Here is an 18409-nt window from a genome sequence, read left to right on the forward strand (position 1 = left end):
CTTGTGTGTTGAGCTAAGACCTATCAGTGTCAGATATCTAGATAGCTCGCCAATTAGACGACCAATTAGTCTGTTTTCCAGAACTGGGAACAGACATAAGCAGGATATTTTTTCACGTGGACCAAAGCCAGTGGTGAGTGTGGACAAGGAAATATCCCTGGAAATTTGACCCAGACTGGCACACCACAACTGAGGCACAGTTATTCCACACACCGCCCTGCTTCTCACAACAAAGTATTACTAGTGTAGCATATTTTTTTCTAAAGGAAATTTAAAGGGAAGTAGATTTTTTTATTTTATGGGATGATACATTTTGATTAAAAGCAGAGTAAGAAACTAATCAATTTACCATCAGCTGCTCACAGAGTTTCCGTGTTCTCTGTCCATGAATTTGGGGATAAAAGGAAATCCAGACTGTCCCTTTCATTTAATTTTGGATATTTGAAACAGACACCAGAAGGCAGATTTATGTGCATTTGTTCTGTTGACTCATTTGCAATTAATGCACAGTGCAGACCAGTGCAGTCTGCCAGCTTAGTGTATTAAGGAACAGAGAGAAAGCTAATTTGTAAGAGATGAAGATGTAAGACGAATGTATCCAAAGCCACAAATGTATTAGAGCTACAACGAATTATAAATTAATCATCAGTTGGCAACTATTAAATTATCACCAGCTAATTTGATGATTTTTTAAGAAAAATAAGTCAATATTCTTTGATTTCAGCTCCTTAAATATGAATATTTTTTGGTTTCTTTACTCCTCCATGATAGTCAATTGAATATTGTGGGGTTGTGGACAAATCAAGATATTTGAGGCATTTTTCACCATTTTCTGACATTTTCTGATCAAAGAACATTGATTAATTAAGAACATAATCGTCAACGATAAAAATAGTTGTTCATTGAAGCCCTAAACTGTATTGCATCTCATGTGGAAGCAGCAAACAGCTGAAGACTTCCTCACCCTTCTTCTGTCTGTTCTGTCTGACTCCCCACTGCTCCACTGATCGACCAGCCAACAGATAGAAAACTCTGTAGCTGTCTACTCAGTCAAACTGAGTATGTGCGAGTAAACTGAGTGAGGAGTTTCTCATCCCTTTGCTCCTGTCAAGGTTACGTTGCATCTGAAGGTTTCCATTTTTTATCCACTTGTTTCTGCTTCAGGTGTTATTCTGACATGATTAGTGATGGACTGAGATGGACTTTGGTGTTCAAACTTCTTGAGTCCAAAATTTGAGTCCACTGAAACCACTTTTGTCAAACACTCTGTCAGTGATTTTTTTTTTTTTTTATACACAGCGTGTCTTCTCTGTATGTCTCATATTGCTCTTTTTATTTTGGGCAGGCTTTGGAAGAGGCCCAGATCGCCATCCAGCAGCTCTTTGGCAAAATCAAAGACATTAAGGACAAGGCAGAGAAGTCTGAACAAATGGTATGCTCACAAATACACACACAAACACGCGTAAAAATACAAAGGTGGCTTGTTGAAGCTTATCAGAGACATGAACCTGGATCAGGAGAGATACACTCTGTATCCTCCTGTTACAGTAGACAACAGTGGGGAGGGTTATTTAAAGTCAGAGTACTGCACCTTCCATGTGTCTGTCTGTTACACGTGTGTGTGTCAGAGGAAGGCCAATAGGCTGGGTGCGTAGACAAAGGATGGGGGGGGGGGCCTCCCTCAAGAGGCATGTAGATGCAATTATTCCTCAAACCAGTGGGTGTGTCGTTCATCTTGCTATATTTTTCTTTGTCCTATCGGCCCATCCAGCAAACCATTTAGATTTATTTGCCTTCTTTTACTTCCTCCTTTTTTCCATGCCATATGACCGACCTGTCTGACTTGTTTCTCTTCCTGCGCAGGTCAAGGAGATTACAAGGGACATAAAGCAGCTGGACCATGCCAAGCGCCACCTAACGACATCCATCACCACCCTCAACCACCTGCACATGTTGGCCGGGGGTGTTGACTCTTTAGAGTGGGTACAATCACATTTCACAGATCAGTGCAAAAGATGTTCACAATTTATCCTCAAAGCTCATTTGACCAAAATAAATCTTAAAGGATTGTTCAGTGGTGCTGTAGTTGTGATATGCATGCTTAATGTTTGGGTTAGTTGCTGCCAGTTACAACGCAGGTCTTGTGTCAAGCCTTATATAACCCACACACTGTCAGCTTAATGATTATTTTATTGCCGTTTTCGTGTAGGCTGACAAAATAAAAAAACCTTGGGGTTAAAGCTGCTAATGTATCCTGATGTAACTGCAAAACAATATGAAAATCCCTTAAAATTTCACCCTAAAGACAGATGGAAAGAAAAACATACTGTGCCATCCCTACATCCCTGGCATTAATCACTTGGCAAACGTAGCGTAGAGCATGTAAAGGTACATATTGTCTTTAGATAATAATAGAAATTACTCATATGTGTGTTGTGTTTCAGAGCCATGACCAGAAAAAGGCAGTACGGTGAGGTTGCTAACCTTCTGCAGGGAGTGGTCAATGTGCTGGAGCATTTCCACAAGTACATGGGCATACCCCAGATCAGACAACTCTCTGAGAGGTAACTAACATGCACACTAACACACTTTGACAGCTTATATGTTTGCATAAGGCTATTTCTTTACATATTTTCCTCAGGTACACTTTCTATGGGTGTATCAGCTGCATTGCTGCATCTCTTTAATGCTTTGGGGTTTAATGCCTTGCTCAAGCTCACTTGGGCTGCTGGGTAATCTGGAAGAGCAGCTCATTTCCAGTAGCCAGTTTAGAGCTTGATTTCTGCTTACAGCTGAAATGTTCCATAGCTCATCAGCTGAACTGTTGAAAAGTGGTTACAGTATTTGGCCGGAGGTATGCTGCATATTACATCCTGTTTATGCAGATATTCACACACATACATGCACAACACACACAGGAACACACAGGAAGGAAACTTGCTGAATAGGGCGCTATTATGCCAAAATTTCTTCCATTGTCAGAGATAAGGGGCGTAGATTTTCTGAGGGTTGTTTGCGTCTCCATGTATGTGATTCCACTCGTGTGGAAGATGCATTTAGTACATTTCAGACTTGAGATTGTTGTTCGTGCTTGCATCATGTCCATCAGTCTAACAGTGTAACATTTAATAAAAACTACATGTAGGAATGTTTGTTTACTCTGGAGTCTGTGCTCAAGCACTCACACAAAGATTTGCACACACACAGAACAAAATGCATTGTTACGCTGTTGTTTCCCACAGTCCTGACTGATTAAATTTCCATTTTTACTCTAATTTTCCAAGAACATTTGAATCAATTTGGGACACATTGGCCAAGTTGATGTTTGAGTTCAAAGCAGTGCTGATCCCCAAAAACAAAAAAAGGATGACCTTCTGTTCTGTTTTGACTGAGGTGTGGCAGACCATGTTCATACCAAATAACAGCTGCGTGGAAGAAATGACTCTGCCGGAGAAACAGATGATAGGAGAGGAAAAGGGGAGACACGAAGACAAGGCAGACAGCTGGCTGCAAACAGTTAATAGAAAGTATATAGAGAGTAAGCAATAGAAAGTCCTCTCTGTGAGAAATGTGGGCAGAGTAACACACCAGCCACCAAAATCCTACACATAGCAGGTAAACAGGGGACAGGAGATATAGAGGCAGGATGAAGGATCACAGAATTACAGCCACAGGGGATAAAGTAGCTAAAGGATTTTTGGAGCAGTTTCATTTGTCATTGTAACCTATACAGTCAAACCATTTTTATAGAGTTAAAGGTGCTGTCTGTATCTGTGGAAAAAGATGATCTTATTCATCAAATACCGACACCTTGGATTGGTAGTTGGTCCAAAACACCAACCCAAAACATCAGTACTTGACAACCTGGGACTGAGACTCAACAATCAACTATCTTTTTCCAGAGTTACCCGCAGCACCTTTAATTTAACAATAGCAAAAACAATAATAAGGCACTAAAAGACTACGCATTTTTATTAATTTCTGAATTCAAACAGCAAAAAAGAACTACTTTAAATCTTTCTTGTTTTTTGTCTTTTTTTTTAGAGAGAAGACTTAGGTAAAACATTTCTGTCAATTATAAAATTAATTAAATCTACAAATAAATAAAAAGAAATAATTCTATTAATTTATATGTAGGTGATAGTGAAGACTATATTTAGGAGATGTTTATTTAGACAGTGCTGTGTTTAAAAATATAAGGCGAAAACAAATAAAACAAATAAATTAGCTAAATTCATATTTTAGTAGTGACAACTACAGAGGATATTTTCAGGTTAAAGAGAAATGCACATTTCAGCTTTAAACAAACGTGAAAATTCTACAGGATTAGTCTGAATGCATATTAGAGCCTCTTTTGATATTTCTCCACTCTTGCCTTTATGTCTTTAATTCAGTGTAAGATACCGACCTTCTGTCCTGACAGTAGTTTGAGCTGTGGCTAAATGGGGTCAGTGCAGCTGTCACCTTTAAACAGGATCAACGCTGATTATTTTTAAAAGGCTTGATTCTTGCCATCGCTTACTTTCCTAACTGTCTCTGTCTGGCAGGGAGACCAAATGTCTGGCTGTGTCCCACCATTGTATGTAAACGATGTGTATGCACATAAATGACTGGACAAAATGCAGCCACAGGCTCGACACAGTCAGACCTGCTGCTGACAGATTGGTGTCTGGTATCAGCTTATCACAGTGTGAGATACAGCTGAAACAGGAGCTGGAGAGAGAGAGAGAGTGTGAGTGTGAGTGTGAGTGTGAGTGTGTGTGTGTGTGTGTGTGTGTGTGTGTGATTAGATTTCTCATACTCAGACAGAAGCTGACCAGACAGAGGTGGATAGTTCGATATTTAGCCCACAGCGGGTGCTTGAAATGAAGGCTACCAGTTCAGTTGGCATTCATCTGTGACACAATCTCTCCACCCACTCCTGTTTATTCTGGACGATTGTCATGGCTTTGGGTGCTGTCCTTGGTTAACCTGGCCTGAATACATTCGGACCAACACAGAGGACTGGACAGGCTCAAATTGTCTTAAAGGGGAAGTACACCCATTTATAAAATTCATACATGTTATTCTCATGGTCTAAGACAGTCTAAAAATATTAGTAAACATGAAATACTCTCCCAAATCCAAAACTTAGGGTGGTAAAACTCACATTTATGATGTCATAGGGTATGAAGTCTGGAGGTGCTCCATAGACAATGAATTCTGGAAGGATGTTTTAGGTGACTCTGGGGAATGTTCTGAATATTTGGGTACATTTTCTGTTTTATAACTGAGAGCACTTCAAAATCAGGCTCCCATTCATTGTCTATCGAGCAGCTCCTGACTTAACACCTGATGACATCACAAGTTTGAGACTTACTTCTCTGGTTTCTGGCTTTGAGAGAGAGTAGCTCATGTTCACAAATATTGATTGAACTTTAGAGACCAGGTGGTCCTAGCAACGTGCTGAGAGATGCCTGCCTGGTGGCCAACGTGCTGGATCCACGCATCAAACAGGAGATCATCAAAAAGTTCATCAGGCAGCACCTATCAGAGTACCACTGGTCTTGAGGTTTTCCAGGTACTAACTTGTAAATAGTGTATTTCTCTGTGGTCCTTGGACAATAATAAAACTAGGTATCTTTTGAGGTGACAGCATTTAAAAAGGGTGGTGTTTAGGTATGAATGAAAAAGTATCATACCCTGTTGCTCAGGTTGCATGGCTAGACAAGATTGATCGGCGCTATGCCTGGATCAAACGGCAGCTGGTGGACTATGAGGAGAAGTATGGGCGCATGTTTCCTGAGGAGTGGTGCATGACGGAGCGTATTGCTGTGGAGTTCTGCCACATCACCAGGTAAACACACACCACAACATTTAGCATAAAAACCCATCAAGGACCAAGCATTACAAATGATCTTAGACTATGAGGTTTATGGTTTGTGGCTTTACCCTATTCAGTGAATATTTTATGCTGCGTTTTGTCCCCCAAGAAAAGAAAATAAATTAAATGTAATTAAATTCAAAAGGCAGAAATTGAGAAATTGGTTGTGGGACTTTTCTGCATCATGAAATGAACCACACTGGTGTGGCGTGCCTGACGTGACTCTGTGATTTGGCTTTCGGTGCTGTTGACGTAGGTGGCCTACATGAGCAGTGACCTAGTGTCCACACTTCTCAGTCTTTTCCCCTCAGCTACATGAGGGAAGAAAAAGTGGGCACTGTTTGTGTGTTACTCCCGCGCTGCAGCTGACAATAAAAAAACATCTGGCAAAAATCAAAGAAGTAGCATTTGAGAAAAGCCTGACAAGACATGTTTTTGCTAAAAGGACAATTATGTAATAATTATTCACTGAGACAGATTATTGGACACATTTTGGGATGTAAAAGCAAAGAAATTAGAGGTAATACACTCAAACTGATTTGAAATGTTTTTTTCTTGTGTGTTTGTAAGGGTGGAGCTCGCCAAAGTCATGCGTACACGGGCTAAGGAGATTGAAGTGAAGCTGCTTCTGTTTGCTATTCAGAGGACCACAAACTTCGAGGGACTTCTGGCCAAACGCTTCACAGGATGCACCTTGACCGACACACCCGGAGTAAGAACAGCATACACAGACAATATGTAATAATTATTCACTGAGACAGATTATTGGACACAGATTGGACACATTTTGGGATGAGAAAATCAATCAGATTAATTGAAGTGAAGTGGCTTTGTTGCTATTCAGAGGACCAACTGAGGACTTTTGAACTCAGGATGCACCTTTCTGTGTGTTTTCTCCAGTGTCAGCTACTCCAGCTTCCTCCCACAGTCCAAAGACATGCAGGTTAATTGGTGACTCTAAATTGTCCGTAGGTGTAAATGGTTGTCTGTCTCTATGTGTCAGCCCTGTGATTGTCTGGTGACCTGTCCAGGGTGTACCCCACCTCTCGCCCAGTGTCAGCTGGGATAGGCTCCAATCTGTATGTGTATACACTTTTCGCCAACGAGACCATACCACCTGTTGAAATCATGGATGTATAAAGAGAACTGGATACAATCTTGAAAGTGGAGCTTCATTTATTCCTGTGAAAGTTGCTCAGTGGCGCATAAAGCCTAAAAAGCTTAATATCTGCAGCATGAAATTACCAGATTTTCTACACTGTAGAGGCCCTTAGAGCAAGTGGAGTAGAGAATTATGGTGGCTGAGCCTGGCTGAGCACATTTGAGCACAGCCAAGCGCAGCCGAGCGGCTAACTTTCTGTTTAACTAACATGAATGGGCATAAAATGATTTAATCATTCAACTTCTCTGGTCTTTCCAAATGTTATCAGGCTGAATGGATCAATCCCTGATGCAGCAAGTCAAAACAAGTCAGTACAAGGACATTGTGATGCTCAAAAAATTGTATCCACTGATTTATATACATCTCTTTCCCAGTGTAAGTCTATAGCAAAAAGTTTTTGGGCCCCACTGTTTCAAGTATTGGACCCTGATATCGTGATTCCATGTTTGGCTACTCTGTAAAACTGGCTTTAAAGCCCAGCACTGTTCCTTGGGGCTTGGCTGAAATACTTTTAGTGTTGTGTTAGCAGAATGGCAGCGTGCAGATTGGTCCCATTAAGGCAAAAATATTGGCAAAATATCTTTTGTTTGTACCATAATTACAATCATATTTTGTTGTGTTCCTCACTCACACACACACGAACAGCATTCTTTGTGCCACAGCCTGAAATAACCTCTTAATCCAGGTCATGTTGGCGTGTGGAGGTGGAAGCGATACACAGAGAATGGAAGGATTCTGATTATTATTTTGTTGGGGGCACAACTAGGCCAAGCTTGTTCAGAACTGATAATATTTGGGCTCGTCAGAGGCCCTTTGTCCTCAGCTCAGTTTACCCTCACGCCTGTTGGGTTCTGTAATTTAATCAGGGATTTGGTTGAGTGGAATTTTATAATTGGAGGTGCAGTTTTACCAAAGTCTCTCATGAAATGTTCTACATAAACACTGACGAAAGTGCTGAAACCTGGATTGTATTTAAAAGAGTTTTTGATGATTACAGAAACTGTTCGCATGGAATTTCGTAGTGGCATTCAGACCTCTAATGATGCTCTAACAGCTGAGCAACAGAAACAAGACTCGTGTTTTATCTGTGCTTTTATAGCAGAAGAGGCCAGAGAGCCCTCTGGACCCAACTAACCCCTTCCTGGAGGATGAGGCAGGTGAGGATGTGGGCACAGATAAGGACGAGGACCTGGCTAAGGTGAGTTGACCTGGAATGACCCCAAATGACCTGTTCTGTAACATGAAGGGACATTCAGATGTTGTTTCCCCTGATGTGGAGCTGTCTGTAGGTCAAATAGATTTTCTTTTGGATTTCTTTCTAAAGCTCTGACTGCCTTTTTCTGTGGCAGGTTGAGCAGTGGTGTAGCAGCCTGATTTAAATAACTCCCATGTACTACCTCCACTTACCACCATGTGCTTATGTGGCAGTAATTCGAACACAAGAATCTTATCTGATAGACTCTTACTCTTGGCTGAAGGATGTTAGGTACACCTAGGTCAAACTGCTCCACTCCAATAAAACAATATAACAGCCCTGAGGGCTGAACAATGAGGTTAGAAATACAGAGGAAACTGCTTTAATTGATCTGGGGCCTCATTTAAAAACATTGCATACGCACAAAACGACGCCTGAAACAAGTGTGCATCACTTCCCATGGAAAAGTTGTGATCTATGAAGACAGACTTTACGTGACAAACTTTGACCCATGCTCACAGACATTCTGGAGACAGGAAATTGGTGAAACAGAGGATGAGGTGGAAGCCTGATTGTAGAAACTGTTGAATATTTTTTTGCGCACGCCATTTTAGGCTTTTTTAGTAGCTGTATATATATATATATATATATATATATATACAAGCTAAGATGTATTACAAAGGAATCCATTATAACAATAATGTAGATGTTGGTTGTCGTGATGGTAGTAGGTTGTTCCAGTAAGATGGTCCTGTGTATTTCAGTGAATTTTGATTAAGGGAAGTTCGACTGTACAGAAGACAAAAGTCCTTAGATTGTCTTGTGGAATATGAGTGAAAATCTTAGAGTGTTGCCATTTGTATATTTATTACATGAATATAAAGTAATGCAATGGACAGCTCCGCTATTTACTTCATTTTCTTGACTGCTGGAATACACAGTACAGCTGCTTCATTTCCTGGACATTATGTGACCGGGCATTTTTCAATCCACTTGACGAGAATGGCTCACAGGTTGCTTCCCCCTGTGCACATTCATTTTCTATCTCATCACCGGCAGTAATGACTATCAGGTATAAGCTTTGAGGAGACAAATTTTGTCAGTGAGAGAAAATGACTTTCTTTTTCCTTCATCATTTCAGTGTTAACACATCACCAGTCTCAGGTAGCCAGCCAAAAGCAGATGGGTAATAGAAAGAGAATTACCATAGTTTAAAAAAAAATTCATATGTTATCATGTATGAAAAGACCAAAAATGGTCAATGTAAGCAGACTACTTGATTACCATAAGCAAATTATTTAGACAGCTTTTGTATAGGAATAATTCTGTCTAAAGCTTTTTGAGCCATGTGAACAGTTGATCATTTTAACTAGGGAGGCTCCGACAGGGATTTTTTCAGCTGATACTGATAATCGTCAATTACCTGCTTGCCATGGCCGATAACTGATATGATAACCAATAATTTCACATTTTTGTGTTTTAAAGAGTAGTGTGTAACCTCTAGTTTATGTATACCTGGGGGTAAGAACGGCCTACTCCATAATCCTGACCTAACCAAATGAACCTGACCTCTCTTCCATACCTGCCAACATTAGGTCTTCTTTCAACACCCCTGCCCCCATATCACCCTACACTTCAGATGAATCTAATACAAGGATGTGAAAGTAAAATTACTTTTAATCTGTATTAACTAATGGTTGACGATAAGAGATAGGGAAATTATGAAACACACCCAGGCACCGTCTCACCATCCCACGATAGACTAGCCTACAACTACCAAGGAGAATAGTGCTGCACTTTTGATTCACCTCACACATTGAAACACAACTCGGACAAACAAGTAGCTATGTCTCACTCACACACAGCCAGAGAGGTAATGATAGAAATAATCGCTAACTGTAGCATCACATGGCTAGCGGTTATTTATAAGTTTAACAACAGAGTCGAACTTTTTAAAAGCTTGGTGCGGGATGTGAGCCGCTGCTGCTAATTAGCTTGTGCTAACACTCTGGAGACAGTCCTCCAGCGCTGTGTCTAACCTGTTCAGCGGTCAGAGATCAGACCCTTGGCGTTATCCTGTTGTCTTCCTCTGGAACTGTGAAAGACAGCTACACCGTGACATGTTTTGCTCAGACGAAAGCAGTCTGGCTTTGTATTATCAGCGCTATTTATCGGCTATAATTTTAATTATCTTAATAATGCATAATAAGTAAAATGTCCCTTTATCGGCCAATAATTTATCGGACCGATATATAATGTGCATCCCTTATTGTAAACATGATCACTATAAGCAGTATACACTGTACTCTCTCAGTGTAAAACAACATGGTTCAACAGCACCACAAACTGCAGCCTCCAGATGATCAAAAGTTGAATCGACACCTCTTTAAAAATTTCAACAACAAAAAAAATAACATTCATGAAAGTAAGATTTTAGTGCAGGACTGGTGTATTGGACTGCATAAATTTTAGTGAGGTGGAGCTGATAAAGTAGGAGCTGAATGTATTTCATGCATGGTAAGCAAATCACTATCTCAAACATGTAACACCACCTTTGAAAACTATGTTCAGTGTTTTGACGTTAACCTTTGCTTGCTGAACTGGAGGCAAAACATAAACTCACTGATTGGTTCTCAGAGGAGCTGCAACCAAAACCTGTTATTTCACTAATTCCTCATTTTCCCTCCATTCTTTCAGCCCAGGAAGCCAAAAGCTCCGGACAACCCTTTCCACGGCATTGTCTCCAAGTGCTTTGAGCCTCATCTATACGTCTACATAGAATCCCAAGACAAGTGAGCAACACACACTCACACAAGCAGATGAGACCAAATTGGGTCGGGGTATACAGACGTGAGATCAGGAGCAGGTTGTGTTTAAAGCTGGCACATGCGTCCTTTTTCCATTGCCCACTCATCAATCAGATCCCCCACCTCCCATTCTACTTCCCTGCCTCTTCTGTCTTTCCATCTCTTGTTCCTGTACATGCCTCTGTCTCCACTGTGGCAGAAATGTTTCCCATTAGCTACACAACCACAGACGCTGGGAGAAACAGAGAAGGAGGTTGAATAAGTGCTGCCACAGCAGATCTGCCTATTTTCATTCCCACCTCTTTATTTTTTTTTCTTTGTGGTACCCTTTCTCCGCTCTCCTTCTATCTGTGTGGTTTTTGTTTCATTCCTCTCTTCATCCCAATCTCTTGTCTTTTATTTCTTTTATTCTTACAGTCTTTCTGTTTTTCTCCCTCTTCTACCACCATCCTTCACTTCTCCATCCCTCCCCTCCCCCCGTCATGGTGATCGCTCCTGAAACTGAACACAGCTCTGGGACTGCTGTGCTTGCATGCAGCTCCTGGCTCTTGGCTCTCTGGACCGTTAAATGCTGTTTGTCTGTCCAAGGGAACAGGATTGACCTATTCTGCAGCTACAACCTCATTTCAGCTCAATCCAAAGCCCTTAAACAGGCAACAGCCAGATCAGCCTGTCCTCAGTGGGACATAGCGGGAGAGAACAGTGGCCTGCTTGTTTTGTATTTGGCTTTAGTTCCAAGATTCAGTAAGATTGGGCCACACCAACTGACTGTGGACCTGTTGACTGTTGTGCTGAGGGTTTTGATATGCTCGGAATATTTTCCCCTATATATCCATGTGGCTTTCTGTCTGCCTGTCATATTATCCTTTTATTTGTTTAATGGATTTAAGAGCCAATCATGTTTTTAATGTTTAAATGTTTTTATTTAGTTCATTTAATTCCTTTCATGTGTCCCTAATCCAGCCACCCGTGTGTGTATGTGTGTGTGAACCTGTGTGGGTTTGGCTATACATTTTCGGGTATCTGCAGGAACCTGGGTGAACTGATTGACCGGTTTGTGGCTGACTTTCGAGCTCAAGGCCCACCCAAGGCGGGTACTGAGGAGGGCGGAGCAGTGCTGCCCAGCTGTGCTGACCTCTTTGTCTATTACAAGAAGTGCATGGTGCAGTGTTCCCAACTGAGCACCGGAGAACCGATGATCGCCCTCACAACCATCTTCCAGAAATTCCTGAGAGAGTATGCTTGGAAGATCCTCTCTGGCAACCTGCCCAAGTAAGACTGGTTCCAGTTTGGTCACATATGTAGCACAAAACAGGAGATTGTCTGTGTCAGAGGCGTTCCCACCTACTGGAAATATTTGGTTTAGGCAAGGGGTGGCTTCTGGGAAGAGTGTGCAGGAGGCAGGACATGACAAAGATTATACCACGGTGACATAGCCCCATCGTAATTTTTTCATGAACACCCAAGTCTCTTGCCGCTTCACTACTTTTTCTGCCGATTTCAGCTTCAGCCCATACCAGCAGAAGTTCCTGAATTTCTCTCCAGTTAGACATTTTTGTTGCTGTCTTTGTGTAAATGGCACTTCTTCTTTACCCTCAGATGTTTATTTTCTTCCAGTTTGCACAAGCCTCATGTTAGAAATGTCATCAAGACGCCCACTTGCTCGCTGTGAATTCTCTGGACTGTTACCTGATCTATTCAAACACGGGCTCAATCGTATATGACACAGACTTTGTACTGGGGAGCTGGCAGGGTGAAGTCCGTTTAATGTCCGATGCAGCTGATTCGGACATTTGCATTCACACATACAGCTTGGCTGATTTAAAGTGACAGGAACAGCCCTCAGCTTCTCTCTCAAAATACAGTCATTTCATATTAATATTATAAGTCTGGCAATGTTCAAATTGTTCTTATTTTAAACAATTAGCATGTAAGCCAAAGCCAAGAACGAACTGATCGTACTAACAAGCATTGTCTGTTTTCCACTGCGCCGTAGACCTCCATTGCTTTCCAAACACTATTAAAAACACATCATTCAGCCACACTGTTGCACTGGGTGGCATGTTCTTTTTATTACAGCAAACACAGGCCCTGTAGTTTATTTTGAGTCAGTCCCACATACACCATCCTGCTGACAAAAACACTCGCTCGTGTTCGCTCACAAGTATCTCTAGTATTTAAACCGTTTCCATCCAGGAGAATCATTAAATTTTCTGGGCAGCAACACAAACAGAGAGTTATTTGGTATTAACTTTTCACAAACAAGCACGTCACGCCCATATTTGTTCATTCTTTTGGTATGGCAATGGGGCTGTTTAGGAGTTTAGTTTGAAACCTCATGTCTTCAGTGCTCGTTGTGTTTGATGGATTGGGATGGCATGCCATGAGGGATCTGGAGTTGGTTATGTTGTGGCAAAGCCTAATATGCTACCAGCAAAAACATCTCTGGCTCATTGGCCACATTAGAACTCATCCCTGGCTATGGTGCATACACACACACACACACACACACACACACAGACACACTCAGACACACTGTGTTTCTGTCCCAGATATGCATGCATGCTAATTACACACTTGTGCTCTCTGACTAATGTATACCATACTCTGAGTCGTATACAAACACGATACAAAGATGCACTCAGAGGCTTTGGAAGCGCGTACACTGACAGACACACGCAGACACGGTCGTCCAGTGTGGTGTGCTGTCAATTGGTTTTGCTAGGTTTGGAAAGGGGCCCTCGAAAGGAGCTTGAACTATGTTGTGGTTTTACCCACGTCTCTGTTATGACATTTATTAATGACTGGGTTGCAGTTGAAGCTTTGTTGGCGCAGCGTCCCGACACTTGTGTCTGTTCGTAGTTAGGCCTGTTCTGTCTGGGTCACTAAACTTACTGGCCTTTACTTTACCTGTGGTTCCACAAAGAGATTTTCTTAAGCTCAGTAGCAAAGGGAGTCCACATCAGCCTATCGTAGGAAAAACAAGACCTAGCTTCTTGAGGTTTGTCTTAACCCCTGATCCCTCTAAGTCACCCTATAACTTTACAGCATACAGTATCACAAACATTTAAATACGGAAACCAGCAGTCACTAGCTTAGTTATTAGCAGACTAATTTTTTATTCAGTAGTGATCAGTTGAGAACACAAAAAGCAGATTTTCTGTCAATAAAACCGGGCTTAAACTACAGGAGTTTTAAAATCCTAACGGGTTTTGAAATTGGGTTGAATCATACACATAAGGAGAGACCTCAGAGATGTTCTGTCTAATCTCAAACATGCACACAATACAAGATTTGAAAATAATGGCCTATCAGACACTACAATATATTCTTATAATTACCCTGCCATAGGGAGCATGAGTGCACCACCTCACATGATCTCATGGGGACTGACGTGGTGTGACAACTTGCTATAATGTTAACAGTTCTTTGCGGTGAGGAAAAGCAAATGCAGACAGCTGAACGAGTCTGGAAGAGAAATGTTTTCGAAGACGTAGTCAACATGGGTTGTCTGTTCTTCAGCAGCTGGAGGTGAGATAATATGAGCAGACCATTAGTACCGACCAAGGTTCCAGATCAGATTCCTCCTCTGATTGTCTGGAGGGGTAGATCAGGGATAAATCAGTCCAAACCTCCTGCAGTCTGAGCTCGGCTTAAGTCAGACTCTTTTATATATCTTAATTTACATGTCAAATATATATCACGAAACTCCTGTGTCTCTAACTCTGTTTCCCTGCCTGTTCCCCTTTCTCTTGTTACATCTATCTCTCTGTCCAGATCCACCAGTAACAGCGGAGGTCTCACCATCACCAGTCTGCTGAAGGAGAAAGAAGGCTCAGAAACTGCAAAGTTCACCATGGACGAGCTCTGCCTGATCTGTAGCATCCTTAGCACTGCAGAGTACTGCTTGGCTACCACACAACAGGCACGCACATACAAATAAGCACACAGACCTGAAGTATCTTTGAGTTAGAGCTGCAGTGACGGTATATGATAGGAGATGATTATCATGTGGGAGTTAGAGCATTTTTGACCTGTGTTTCATCAGTGTTTTGAGGAACTCACAGTGGCAGTTAGGATTACGCAATTTTAAGTCAGCATTTAAAAAAGAGATTAACTCATCTTAAAAGGATACATTCAAAATAATGCAGCTTTTATGTGTTAATATTTGTGTTTTTTGTTTTTAACTGTTCCAGTTGGAAGAGAAACTGAAGGAAAAGGTGGATAAAATCCTAGTAGAGAGAATAAACTTGACTGGGGAGATGGATACATTCAGCACGTAAGTGGCAACTACAAACCAGCAGTGCTTTTCTTACAAACAATAGCCTACCTTCTTTCATGTGAAGAGTCCATTTTAGTGGTGTCAGTTATGTACTTTCATGTTTTTTCAGTGTGATCTCGAACAGTATCCAGCTACTTGTCCAAGATCTGGATGCGGCCTGTGACCCTGCTCTCACTGCTATGAGCAAGGTTGGACACAAACACACTGACACAGACACACAGTCACACATTCAGCTCATATACAGGGTTTCCACACCTTTTAGACATGAAATTCAAGGACATTTCAAGGACTTTGCAGGCTCAGTTCCCCCAAAGTCAAGGACACAGCAAGGCATAGTTTGAGATACAGATCAAGGTTAATTACTGTTACAACACTGAGCAATTTTATGAGAATTAGCCAGCTTTACAGAAGCTCAAGGACAACAATTAAAAAGACAGAAAGGCTTGAATATGTGAATTTCTAATTGTGCAGTGCTACAGTGACAACAGACAAAATCAAAAGAATTACAATCTTCACTTCCACTCTCTTTCTCTGCGTCTCTTTCTCTCTCAGATGCCGTGGCAGAGTGTGGAGCATGTGGGTGACCAGAGTCCTTATGTGACGTCAATCATCATGCACATAAAGCAGAATGTGCCAATCATCAGAGACAATCTGGCCTCCACGCGAAAATACTTTACACAATTCTGCATCAAGTTCACAAAGTACGACACATTCACACACACACATTTGTAAGCATCCATGAGCCATTATCAAAGGTTCCCAAAGTTGATTTGTCACTTCTTTCTTCCCTTAGTTCTTTCATTCCCAAATTTATCAACCACCTGTTCAGATGTAAGCCTATCAGCATGGTGGGAGCTGAACAAGTAAGTTTCATTTAAGCTGATGTGTTTTTAAAGCTGCATTGTGATGATTATTACATCAGAAAATTCATTATGTGCACTGGTATATATGTTTAATCTTATCCTATCCTGCCCCACCAGCTCCTCCTCGACACTCACTCCTTGAAGACAGTCTTGTTGGATCTGCCCTCCATAGGCTCCCAGGTGCTCCGCAAGGCACCTGCCAGCTACACCAAGATAGTGGTGAAAGGCATGACCCGTGCAGAGATGATTCTTAAGGTGAGGGGGTTTGGCTGTGCAGTTTCTGGGTACAAGTGTGTGTAAAGGACAGAACCGTCCTGAGATAAATGTTGGAAAAACGCTCAATCTTGCTGTTAAGGCCAGTAGAGATTAATTTAAACAGTTTACTTTTCAGGTATAAACTGAGAAGGAGTTTACGCAGATAGATTTTAATGAGAACTTAAGTTCTTTTTCAAATACAAATAGTTCAACTTAAACACATTATCAATGGCGCTTGATCTTTATGGGACACTTGAGATTTTATGACATTTAACTTGGGTGGCTAAATTCAAGCTGACCATTTTTACAACCACAGCTTCACTCTCTGACCTTTAAAGGCTCGGAACTTTAGATAGAGCCTTTTGTGTGAGAGCGGTCTGAATGACTTTTCTTTATCTCTTGTTTGCCGTTGTACGGATTTAATGCTGGAACTCTGACATATCCAGTTAAACACAAGCTTATGGTGTTGACGCTAACGCTTGACCAAGAATAGTCTGGCACAACCTGCAGCTAACTGCTTTTTCCACTGATTGAGGTTCCATCGTAAGAAGTTACAAAGTTACAGAAGAAAACATTTCTCCATTGAGTGTTTGCGGTTTGACTGGCGAGCCAGTATTAAAGTGTTTGTTTTGAGTCATTCACGCAGATTATCTACTTAGAGTTTATTTTGGGCAGAATAACCCTTTAATTGTGTCTTTAACCCCACTCACAATAGCACTTTATGAGCATGTTTCCATAAAATAACCCACCTCACACGAGGTGGGGAGGGAATAGGAATGGAGCTCATGCACTGCTGGTTTAACAAGGGTGAGACGGGCCAACACAAGACCCACACACAAACGTATTCTTTAACACAGTATGTGGTTGACCTTCAGCCAGTGGAAAGGTGTAAGCGAGTAAATAAGTAGATTCATGTAACCATGCGTCTACTCACGAGAACATGTGCAGTTTAACATGGTGAATATCCCATGTTGTTTAGCTTTGCCTCAGAATTACCTTATGGGACCTAAGAGGACACTGGTATGTGGCTGCCATAGATTAACCCCACCCTAATTGACTGTCTCTGGAGTGTCCAGAAATGCACACACACACACACAGAGTACACGCCTGTCCCTTGATTTCCTTTGGAACCCCAGAAGGCTTTGTTTCCTTCCTGAAGTTATGGTGGCTGGGCTGTGTTGATGTTTACAGCAGTTAGTTTGACCTGCTCTAATCGTGCTCAAGGGCTGTCACTTTTTATTTGATATTCGATTGTTCGTTCAACATAGTTAATTCCATCTGTAATGACCTGTTCGAATTCAAAATTTACAGTCTGTGAGAGCAACAAAGTCTTGATTTACAATCTGTATAAGCAGCAGACTGAAAATGGAGGACACCGGAAAACAAAGTATTTAAAAAGCAGTGTGTGTAAGTATTATGGGTTGTACACCATAGGTTAAACAGAAACTAAAGACAAGGCTGTTTGTCGGCTTTTTCACAAAGCAGCCGTCTTACAATGACCACAAATCTGTGGACTAGGGGTGGGAGATATGGGCCTAAAATAATATCACGATATGTCAAGGTATTTTTGCGATAATGATATTCTTGACATGACAAATTAGCCAAAAAAAAATATACAACAAAATAAAATTTACCACAAATTACACATTTAAACAACTCCCAAATGCATGAAATGTACCCTGGGATCTATACATATATAAATCAACAGCTGATTTCCTTCTTTTAGCAAAATCCTTATTGATTGAGTCAGGTTTTTTTTCCACCTCGGTCATTTCTCCTCTAATCATCACACTGTAACCTGTGACAGGCTGTTATGATACTATCGCACGTTCACATATATGTAGTTTTTTGTTGAGCCTTGAGCGTCACGTGGGTTTACATTACCAAAGTTTTATGACAAAACGATACCAATTCCCGTGTGCACATGGTGAGAAAGGAGAGGTGCTGCTGCCGGAGGAGCTGCTGAATGAGTTCCTTCTGAG

General features: G+C 41.4%; 1 protein-coding gene across 1 annotated transcript in view; it reads left to right on the forward strand.

Annotated features, from left to right (window-relative positions):
* The window catches only part of vps53 (VPS53 subunit of GARP complex), a 34009-nt gene that overhangs the window by 9916 nt on the left and 5684 nt on the right, over positions 1-18409 (forward strand). Inside the window, 16 exon segments of the mRNA XM_049575906.1 lie at positions 1346-1432; positions 1864-1979; positions 2445-2565; positions 5422-5534; positions 5617-5647; positions 5694-5836; positions 6434-6575; positions 8128-8223; positions 10918-11012; positions 12057-12299; positions 14805-14952; positions 15224-15306; positions 15419-15497; positions 15862-16010; positions 16103-16172; positions 16290-16427. Coding sequence (XP_049431863.1) covers positions 1346-1432; positions 1864-1979; positions 2445-2565; positions 5422-5534; positions 5617-5647; positions 5694-5836; positions 6434-6575; positions 8128-8223; positions 10918-11012; positions 12057-12299; positions 14805-14952; positions 15224-15306; positions 15419-15497; positions 15862-16010; positions 16103-16172; positions 16290-16427 — 1854 coding nt within the window.

This window comes from Epinephelus fuscoguttatus, linkage group LG5, assembly GCF_011397635.1.
Source record: "Epinephelus fuscoguttatus linkage group LG5, E.fuscoguttatus.final_Chr_v1".
NCBI lineage: Eukaryota > Metazoa > Chordata > Actinopteri > Perciformes > Serranidae > Epinephelus > Epinephelus fuscoguttatus.